The sequence below is a fragment of the Vanacampus margaritifer genome, chromosome 15, assembly GCF_051991255.1.
Source record: "Vanacampus margaritifer isolate UIUO_Vmar chromosome 15, RoL_Vmar_1.0, whole genome shotgun sequence".
NCBI lineage: Eukaryota > Metazoa > Chordata > Actinopteri > Syngnathiformes > Syngnathidae > Vanacampus > Vanacampus margaritifer.
In genome coordinates this window covers 4,728,358-4,739,035 of record NC_135446.1, presented here as the reverse complement: position 1 = coordinate 4,739,035, position 10,678 = coordinate 4,728,358, and the positions used below count along the sequence as shown (strand labels likewise).

Genomic DNA, 10,678 nt, shown 5'->3' with positions numbered 1-10,678 from the left:
ACGTCGAGCCTATTTTGAAGCAGCACCACTCATCGTCAACAATAGCGCTTCCCTTTTTTTTTTAATCTGCAACATATATATGTATATGGGGAAAAAATGTTAGCCATGTATTATTTTTAAGGGCTTTTCAATTGCGCATATTGTAGTAATGCAAGTAAACGAAACATTAACAGTTTTAACAGTTAGTTTCCGGTAGCAGTTGCGTTTACATCGCATAGAGAAAATGGATAAATTTGAAGGCTACATCTTCACCGCGTTGTGCAGCACCAACTTTCTGGTGTCCTGCCTGCTCTTTTCCAAAGTCACCCGAGAGCAACGAGAGCCCTACATGGACGAGATTTTCCATGTACCCCAAGCTCAAAAATACTGCCACGGGAAATTCAATCAGGTAAATAGTCTTACTTCAATGGAGGAGTGACTAGGAGTGAATGGTGGAGTGATTAGCGGACTAGCTAATCCGGAGACTACGCGATTTTTTTTAACCCTTAATTCCATGCAAACATATTTGAATTCCCAAATTGTCCAATTAATGTATTGTTGTGAATGCATCATTTGAGACAGCAGCAGTTGTCTCCGGCACATTAAACCATAAAAACTCGCATTTGAACACTGTACTACAATTCCCATAATGCAACGTGGGGTGTTCTTCGTGTAAATCACCCTGATGGAATTTACCGGTACTGTATGTTATTCTCTTATCTACAAACAAGAACTAAGTAAAAAAACATAATAATTAAGGATGCAAGTAAATATGACTAACATTTATTATTTCTAATGTTACAATAAACACTTACTCATAACCAGTAATAACATTTCAATGAATTGTACTGGAAAATGTCCACTCCCATACACACACATACATGTTTTTTTTGCACAGTGGGACTCGATGATCACCACCCTCCCGGGCCTCTATCTGGTCTCCGTGGGCATCATCAAGCCCGTGGTGCGACTCGCCGACATGACCGGCGAGGTTGTGTGCTCCACGGCCATGCTGCGCTTCATCAACCTCCTCTTCAACTGCGGCAACCTCTACCTGCTCTACCGGCTCATTTGCAGGCTGCACCCGAAGGAGAAGGTGAAGTAATTTCATCTGTATCACAACTGGCCAATTGAAATGAAGCAGATTTAGTTTTTGTTTTTCCACAAATGGCAGCCTTTGCGATTTGAAAATTTAATTTCAACCCAATAACTTTCGTCTGTCCCCATCCAGACGCGAAGAGCCGCTCGGCGGATCCTCTCGGCGCTGTCACTCTCCACCTTCCCCGTGCTCTATTTCTTCAACTTCCTCTACTACACGGACGCTGGCTCCACCTTCTTCATCCTCTTCACGTACCTCATGACGCTGCACGGCTGTCACAAGGCCTCGGCGCTACTCGGCGCCTGCGCAGTCCTCTTCCGCCAGACCAACATCGTGTGGGTGGCGTTCTGCGCCGGCACCCTTGTGGCCGGCCACATGGACGACGCGTGGAGGGTGGCGCATTCCAAAAAGTCGGACGACAAGTCAGCTGCCTTTCAAGTCCCTCTTTCTCGAAGCGGAGCCAAACGCGTTGTGCTTTTTAGTGTGGAATTTTTCACATGTGCCGGTCATTTGAAGGCGGTGTTGCTGGTGGCGTGGCCCTACGCCCTGGTGGCCGTGGGGTTCCTCGCCTTCGTGTGGCAGAACGGCGGCGTGGTGGTGGGCGACCGCGCCAACCACGAAGCCTGCCTGAATTTCCCACAGCTCTTCTACTTCCTCTCCTTCGCCCTCTTCTTCTCCCTGCCCGTCTCACTGTGTCATCATCGCGTGCGGCGCTTCCTGCAGGACATGAAAAAGCAGCCAGTCCTCTTTCTCGTGGCCACCGTGGTCTCCGTCCTCGTGGTGTGGAAGTTCACTGCCGTCCACAAGTACCTGCTGGCAGACAACCGCCACTTCACGTTCTACGTGTGGAAGAGGTTCTTCCAAAGGCACGAGGTGCTGCGCTTCCTCCTGATTCCCGTGTACATTTTTGCCGGCTGGCACTTCCTAGACTCACTGAAGTCGCGTTCGCTCTTCTGGAGCGTGGCTTTCCTGTCTTGTCTCCTGGCCGCCACCGTCCCGCAGAAGCTTCTGGAATTCCGCTACTTCATCGTTCCGTACCTGTTGTACCGCCTGCACATGCCGCTCCCATCCCTGCCCAGACTAGCCCTCGAGTTTGTGCTGTACACGGCCATCAACGGCGTCACCATTTACATTTTCATCAACAAGAAGTTTCAATGGCCGGACAGTGCCACCACGCAGAGGTTCATGTGGTGAACTCGAGGGAATAGCAGGATAGTTTGAGGACGCTCAAAAGGTCATCATGTGATGTTGAATGCAAGACTGCGTTGCATAGAAGCAGCATATTGTGTAATTTATTCTGCGTGGTTTTATTTTGATTTTGGAGACTAAATATGCTTCTTTTTTTTTTTACAAAATTTGTACTGTATAATTAAAGAGACCTATTTTTCCCCAGATATACAACGTGCAAGTTTCTATCCACTATGTTGATTTTGTGTAAATTCAGTGTTTTTACGGACAATTGTCTTTTTCTGTCCAAGTAAATGCTTCCAATGATTGTTGTTAATGAATAAATAAAGAGGACAAAATACATTTACAACTCTGTTTATTAAGACTTAATTTGAACTAAGCATAGTATTACTAGTGTACGTATTTTAAATATATTGTATTTGACTATAAATAAAGAGTACAACTATAAGCCACCAAGGGGCGCTGTTGTACAAGGATTGAAAAGTAGCAACTTCCGGTACTTTTGTCATAAACAGAATGTTTGTTCAAACATTAACATCGCATCTTTAGAGAGTGCATATATATATATATATATATATATATATATATACAGTTGTAGAATCGATTTTTAGACATCAATTTTTAATGGGAATATTCAACAAAATGTCTTACTTAGGATTAGGGTTCACACGTTAAGCATGGAAGAATGTTATATTAATGGAACATTAAGCCTTAATGTTTTATTTCAATGCTGTTCAAACATGAAACAGATTGTTAAATAAAGTTGCTTACAGTTATTAGCCTAAAGTTTCAAATGAATAAATACATTTTCGTACAAATCTTACAGTGTACATGTACAAGTTTACGGAGTAGTATTTTCAAAATTTGAGTTTAAAAAAATTTGCAATAATCAATTTATAGATTTGTATCGGGATTAATCGGTATCGAATCGAATCGTGACCTATGAACCACCAGGTACTAGGCAATTTACACCCCTAATATATATATATATATATATATAGAGAGAGAGAGAGAGAGAGAGAGAGAAGTATTTAAGCACAATATAGCTACTGCGAGTCCCTGAACACACCAGTTATATGTCATCTCACAGCAGCGATAACAAAACAATTACAGCGTCAAGAAATGTTCTATTTATAAAAGAACCGTGGGAGTACAGCGGGTAGAGAGGCTAAATGATGTGTTTTGATGTTTTTTTTTCTTTTTCTTTTAATGGCACAATAATTATAAAAGCTGCCTACAGTCATTTCAGTCAAGCCTGTCAAAAAAAAAAACTTAGAAAGGGTTTTAGAATAATACGTAAAATGAAAAAAATGAAAAAAATAAAAAGAGGTGTTTGTATCCAGTCAAACTCGAGTCATGATTCTTTAAATTAAAAATACACCAGAGTTCTCCTTTGACTTTTTATTTTTGTAATGGGCAAATATTCAGTCAAGCTCCAACTTTAGCTGCGTCTCAGCAGCATGTTGCTAGGCAACAGGCCATGTCAGGAAGTGACAAGCGCACATAATTGCGCCCCTGCTTGACAGACAGAGAGAGCAGTGGTCATTAGACTCAGTCAAGACGTCACATTTTACAAAAAATTACATTACCATTTGTCTACACTAACCACTATGTAATCATTCCAGTCAAGAGTTTAAACAATTAAGAAGCAAAGGAATCTGTCTGTACATTTTAAGATTAAAATATGAAAAATTCTCTGGCTTGTCTGAGTTTTACCTTTGTTTGTTTTTTTCTGGAGAGCCCAGTATTGTTCATTCTGTAATTTTACTGATTTGACATGTCATCATCATTGCTCTTTATATATATATATATATATATATATATATATATATATATATATATATTTTTTTTTTAAATAAATACATTTTTATTTTGTATGTGGGTGAGTATGTGTATGTGCATGTGCGTTTGTACGTGCGTGTGAGTGTGTATTCATTAGTTCACCTAAAACCTATTAAAAAATCCCATACCGTTCACCTAAACCGAACACTTCAGAACCCAGCCAGAGCCGTGAGGCCGTCAGGAGACCCGAGGAAGGATCAAAGAAAAGAAAGGAAAGTGAAATCCAGCACCGACCAGACACCACCCACCGGGCCACCAACCAGAGTCCTTCACCAACCCCAGAAACATCCAAATTCCAACAAATCAGGGAGACCTCAAGAGACCAAAGGAGAGACTGAGGAAAGGAAGGAAGGACAGACGAAGCAGAGTGAGATTCACAGAGACCAGCCTCCACCGATTCAATGAGGAAGAAGCAGATTGTGTCTGAGTTTCGATAGATGCTGGTGAGGTGGATCTGGCATGCATGAAAATCTCCACCAAAGAGGGGAGCCGTCGACCCCTGCCAGGACAGTGCAAGCGCAACACCTCAGGGCCCCCCAGGCCACGGCAGCGCCAAGGGACAACCCCCGGCCCCCATAGGGGCCACCGGCCAGAGAGCAAACCCAGGGGCAGGAGCGCCCCCCACCCCAACACGGCCCGCGCCCCCAACCCAACGCAACAGGACAGCACTGCAGGCCCGCCAGGCACCCCACCGGTCCACAGCCCCCACGACGCCCCCCCCGTCTGAGTTTTAACTTAATGAGCGGTCCTCATCCTCATGTGGTCTTTGTGCACGTTGCATCTAGAAACAACGTTTTCTCTCTCTCTCGCATCGGCTGTTTGATTGACAGCGATATTAGCACCTTCCTCGCCACTGTGCATCTCTTCCCGCGCTCCTCCATCAATCCAGCCTCCCATGGCCTCAAGGGATGCTGGGAAAATGAAGCTATTTATGGCAACCGGAGACGCTCCAGTTTAGTGTAAATACACACTTGTGTGTTACTTTTTGTGTAACATTGCTCTTATCAGCCAACGCCATAAAGTGTGACATTGACGGAAGTCGAATGAGGTTAGCATGTGAATGGCAGCCGAGATTCACACGTGAAGGTTGATGTGTGCAAGTAGCATATGTACTTCATCTGTACTTGTAGTCTGATTACTTTTGCCACCTTTGAGCAAGTGTTGCTTTAGCTTTGGTTTACCACCTCCCACCTGCACGCCATCTGGCGCTTCTCCAACAACTCTAGTGTTACCCAAAAGTGAAGAAAAAAAACACTGTTAGTAATGCTGGCATAAGAATGGACAGGAACAGAACCGCTGACATCACCTATTTAAGTCAGCATTTTATCAAAATAACATCTCAGAAGTGGCTGCTGCGTTATTGCAAGCCCAATCAACCTCCGACGGATGAACGCAGAGTATTTTGGCACTTTTTGTGTCACGGGTGGGTGCATTAGCATTCACTCTAATTGACTCTTCAAGCGGGCGTCGACCTCATTCACAGATAAATATTTTTTCATATGAATATTTATTTAAAAAAAACATTGTTCAATACAGAAATAGTAATCTATCATATGTAATAAGACAATCAATATTCAGCCATGCTTTCTCTGATTATTAATCACTGTGAACGAAAAATAATAATAATAAAAAACACATCCACCCGTCCAAAAAATGTAAAACTAAGTGCAAAGAAATCACGCCAGAACGCAATAGAACACCGACACAAAAACATTTCTCTAGAGAAAGCATCGCACAATTTCCAGAAAAATCAGTTAAGGCCATTTTTGTAGAATTATGTTTTGTATCATACTGTATACTTGAAAACACGCAGTTGTATTTCACAAAAAGGAACTGGTGCATCCTTTGTAAAAGTCTATGCATGCAAACATAGTGCACATTGTTTCCAAGATATGACAAGCATACAAGATAGTATTTGGAGAGCTTTTAGTAAACAAAAGTCTTTGTGTGTCAACACCTCACGTTGTCTATTATAACACTTGTAGAAAGGCAACACATGCATGCACGCACACACACACACAAGTGCACACAAAAGTTGATCTTATGTGAATTAATACATTTTAACTAACATGCTTGAAAATGTTTGCTGTTTGTGATAAAAATGTGTTTCTAATTTGCATGTAAAAATGAATCAACATAATATATTGATAATAAATATTCAACTAAAAATGTAATTATGAGTAATAGCATTTTGCACTTTTGGGACTGTGTGGATGTGTGTATCCTTTTGTATGGTTATCCTACTACATTCTTGTAAAAGGAGACCAAATATGGAGAGGTTTGAGAATTTAGGAAAGAATAAACATTTTTGTATAAAAAAAGAACAAACAAACACTTTTAACCAAATGTGATGTTGAATTTTGACATTTTTAAATGACTTTGTAGCTTATTTTGGCAATTTCTGTTCATAACTGCATCCATCAGTTTGACGCAATATCCTGCTTCCAGTTCGCTTTGGCGAGTTTTGTTCTATCCAAAATGCTGCAAAATCAAAAAACAGATAATAAAAGTCCACCTCTGACTACAGTCTGCTTGTACTGGCCGAGCAAATTGTCAACCTGTAGCTGGGCAAGTAAAAACCCACTGTGGCCTTCCCACCCGTGACAGATAAAAATAAAGTCCATTCTAAACTCCCGTGGCAGCGGAACAAATACAGATCTGTTACTGGAGGTTTTACCGAGCACTGTAATGAGCTCCCTTATGCTGACCTGCTGTCCTAATGATGTGTCCAGCTATGCCTGGAACGCAGTGGGTGACCAAATAGACACACACACACACACACACACACACACACTCGTACACTCACACACACAAAGACCTCGATGTGTCGGCCATATTTGGCACTGCTACAATAGAAAAGCATGTCACAATTTGGCAGAAGCACACCATTGGCTACCATTTAATAATCAATATAAAACAATAATAAGCAGTGTGATATTTAACTAGATATGTTGTATTGGTCCCACTGTGAGATACATCCAACCACATGTTGCCTTTAATCCTTTAACATTATATCTTCAAATAGCAGCTTTAATATTAATCGGTCGGTATGCTAGGCGTGTGTGAATTTTTCAATGGAAATCCACGATGTACTTCAAAATGTCATGGAATAAAATTAACTTCACATAATAAATGATTCCTTCACATAAATGGAAAATGCAAGCTAAAAATGTTGCATTCGTAGTCAGTTGAAATACTTTTTTTTTGCCCCCATCACATTATGCTAATCAACATTTCATATAGATCATATGCTGCTCAATCGCTTCACATTCAAGCAAAAAAAAATAAAAAATATATATATATATTTTTTGGACAACTGATAAAATGTCTATATTCTTAGCTTTTTTGACCACTGGGCTCTATGCTCAAACACTGTTTGAGAGCAGCTGCTGTCTTTTTAAACATGAGACATGATGTTAACACTACATAACACACACACACACACACACACACAGACAAACCCCCGAGCATGTGGGCATCACTGCCAAGGCCGAGAAGAGACAGAGAGCAACTGTGTTTCCATTCATTAAGAAAATAAGAGATACAAATAAAAGCAAATTGTGCATACAAAATTGAAGAGTTCTTCAAATATATTTCCATTGGTAAACATGCACATAGTGTGTTTTGAAAGGCAAAAATGTAAAAAAATATCTAAAAAAATAACACTCTATACAGAAAAAAACACAATACTGACCAGTAGGGGTGCTAAAAAAAATCGATTCGGCAATATATCGCGATATTACAGCACGCAATTCTTGAATCGATTCGATATGCGGTCGAATCGATTTTTAGACATCAATTTTTAATGGGGATATTCAAAACGTCTTACTTAGGGTTAGGGTTCACACGTTAAGCATGGAAGAATGTCATATTAATGGAACATTAAGCCTTAAAATTGTATTTCAATGCTGTTCAAACATGAAACAGATTACAGTTCTAAGCCTAAAGTTTCAGATAAATAAATACATTTTCGAACAAATCTTACAGTGTACATGTACAAGTTTACGGATTAGTATTTTCTAAATTTGAGTTTAAATTTTTTTTTAGCAATAATCAATTTATAGATTTGTATCGGGATTAATCGGTATCTAATCGAATCGTGACCTATGAATCGTGATACGAATCGAATCGCCAGGTACCAGGCAATTTACACCCCTACTGACCAGTAAGTATAAATCTGAAACTGTGGGTGGGGGGAATTCAATCGAATTGGAAATTCACGCTTTTTTTTTATACATTTTTTTATTTAAACTTTGACTTCCATATCATGTTACTTTTGCTTGTAAAAAAATGACAAAATGTTTTTGTCAATATTACAATTTTTTCTTGAAAAAAGAAAAACTATATTCTCATTACGATTGATTTTCTCAAAAATATGAATTTGTTATTGCACCATTACATGTTTTTTCTTCTTCTCATGAATAGCCAATCTTTTACTTCTCATGGTATTTAGGGGCTGCGATTGGCTGGCAACCAGTTCAGGGTGTACCCCGCCTACTGCCCGAAGCCATCTGGGATAGGCTCCAGCACCCCCACCCCACCGACCCTTGTGAGGAAAAGCGGTTAAGAAAATGGATGGATGGATGGGTATTTAAGCGTAGACCTGATGATTATGTTAATTTAATTTTTCTTTAGGATTTTGAGGGGTCTCAAAACATTTAAGACGCCCTACTGTAGATAAAAACAAATGATATGATATGTGTAATAGACTGTATATTGGCAACTGCAAATGGCGTATGAGTACAAATGGATGGTAACACAGCAGAGAGAGGATCTTTTTGAAGGAAGACAGACAATGGGACTTGTGTATCACAACATGCTCAACCCACCTGCAGACAGACGGATGGTTGGAAGAGGTAGTGCAGGGCCGCTATATGCATGCATGTGGTCCAGGCTACACTCATGCAAAAAGGGTCATAGACACCAGGGAGTACAGTAGAGTACGGTACGGTACGAAAGGGCTACCAGGACCTGCACTGCTGCTACCTGACGCACATGTCAGGAAAGAGAGAGAGAATATCACAAGCTTGATATTGAAAATATAAAAGTATGAAATCCTTACTGTAAACTGTGAGTTACTTTGAGAGCCAAAAGAGACAAAGGTTACTTATGTACAGCTCAAAAATGATTGTTCAATAAGATTCCTTTGTTTTGTTTGGGGACATTCAAAAACATTTTTTTAAGTAAAAAAAAAAACCTGCTGCTGCTGCTTCTTTTCCCTTGGACATCCAGCTTTTCTTCTCCAGGCTTAAAGGTACAGAGAAAAGATTCCAGACAGTGACAGGAATTCTCGACAGTGGAAGTAAACAGATTGGGCCTTCTTTGCCCGCAGTCGCGCAGCCGACAGTCCGGCATGCAGCTGTTCCACAAGACGAGAGCCACCCACCACCGGGATCCACTACACACAAGCGGGCATGGAGAGCAGCTTGGAAAATGAAAAACCTTTCTTATTCTTCAGATTTGCGTTTGGATGGGCTGTCCTGGAGGCGTGTAGGGAGGCGGGGCGGGCGCCGGCTTGATCCCGCGGGTCCTCATGTAGGACAGGAACTGGTCCGGAATCTCGGCCAAGACGTCTTTGGCTAGACGGGCCATGCTCAGGATGTGATTCCCTGTCCGGTCGATGTAGTCTCGGAATGGGACGAACTGGGAAGGAGAAGACATTTCTAGTGTCACTTTCCTTCACGTTGATGCTTACGGCCAAGCTCAATGAAGACGGTTTCATTCACTTAACTCATTCACTCCCAGCCATTTTCACTGAAGCAACTCCCTTCACTCCCGGCTGATTTACTGGATTTTTTACTGATTTTGCTAGGCCCACAGAATATTCTGTTCTATTGCTATAAAAACATATAGCAAAAACTACCAAAAGAAAGATTAGTCTCTCTAGTCTCTAGTCTTATTTCTATTTTGTAACAATTAGCATTAGAATATAGCTAAGTTTCATTATTATACAGTTGAGAGGTTAAATCAAAGCCATCTGTATGCTCTAACATAAAATAAAATAAACATTTTTTTAAAGTTTTTTTTAAACATATAAATACGTCTTTGGGACACGTAAACCATTTAAAATAGAACATATTTATATGTTTTTGGGAGCAAATGAGTTAATGAGCCACTGTCATCTACAATCATGAAGATCATAAGACAGACCAATTTGTGCTGGGAAGCCTTTGCCGCGAGATGCCACCTTGGCAAATGTCACGGGGCCTTTGTGAAGTTGCTTAAAACAGTAGTCTTAACATTATGTGTATTTTAAAGAATATCCTGTATATATTTTTGTGTTTTTATATTATCAACTGTCGTTTAGAGGCGCCGCTCAACTTTCTCTAATGTTTTGTATTTTTCCATGACGTATGAAACGAAACTGAAACTTAACTGTAATAAAAGCGACGAGGTGGCCGGGGAAGGAGAGAGAGTCGGAAGGAGCCGAGCGTGAGTTAAGGTCTTGCGTCTCCTCTCCTCTCCCAGCCGCGGTTGCAATAAAACAAAGCAACAGCTTCTGCCTCCTTTTTCCTTGGTGCACGGTCAGTAACTAAGGGGATCTGTAATATCAGACCCAACAGCCTTATT

The 10,678-nt window shown here is 40.8% G+C and overlaps 2 protein-coding genes across 4 annotated transcripts in view; one reads left to right on the top strand and one right to left on the bottom strand.

Annotated features, from left to right (window-relative positions):
* Positions 1–10: 10 nt before the first annotated feature.
* alg10 (ALG10 alpha-1,2-mannosyltransferase) lies at positions 11–2,608 on the top strand. Its single transcript, XM_077544193.1, has 3 exons — positions 11–388; positions 878–1,075; positions 1,211–2,608. The coding sequence occupies exons 1-3, from the start codon at positions 224–226 to the stop codon at positions 2,270–2,272; spliced, it is 1,425 nt and encodes a 474-aa protein (XP_077400319.1). The 5' UTR covers positions 11–223; the 3' UTR covers positions 2,273–2,608.
* Positions 2,609–5,596: 2,988 nt separating this feature from the next.
* Positions 5,597–10,678, bottom strand: part of LOC144034875 (copine-8) — a 59,654-nt gene continuing 54,572 nt past the window's right edge. For 2 of the 3 annotated variants that reach the window (XM_077543986.1, XM_077543988.1), the window contains one exon: positions 5,597–9,751. In XM_077543986.1, coding sequence (XP_077400112.1) covers positions 9,563–9,751 — 189 coding nt within the window. In that variant the 3' untranslated portion in view covers positions 5,597–9,562. The remainder of the gene's footprint in view (positions 9,752–10,678) is intronic. The other variant, XR_013288310.1, reaches the window with a different exon arrangement.

Excerpts from the sequence above, each read along its gene's own strand:
- alg10 (XM_077544193.1), top strand. The coding sequence starts at position 224 with ATGGATAAATTTGAAGGCTACATCTTCACCGCGTTGTGCAGCACCAAC. Across the intron at positions 389-877 it reads GCCACGGGAAATTCAATCAG|TGGGACTCGATGATCACCAC; the intron begins GTAAATAGTCTT and ends TTTTTTGCACAG. Across the intron at positions 1,076-1,210 it reads GGCTGCACCCGAAGGAGAAG|ACGCGAAGAGCCGCTCGGCG; the intron begins GTGAAGTAATTT and ends GTCCCCATCCAG.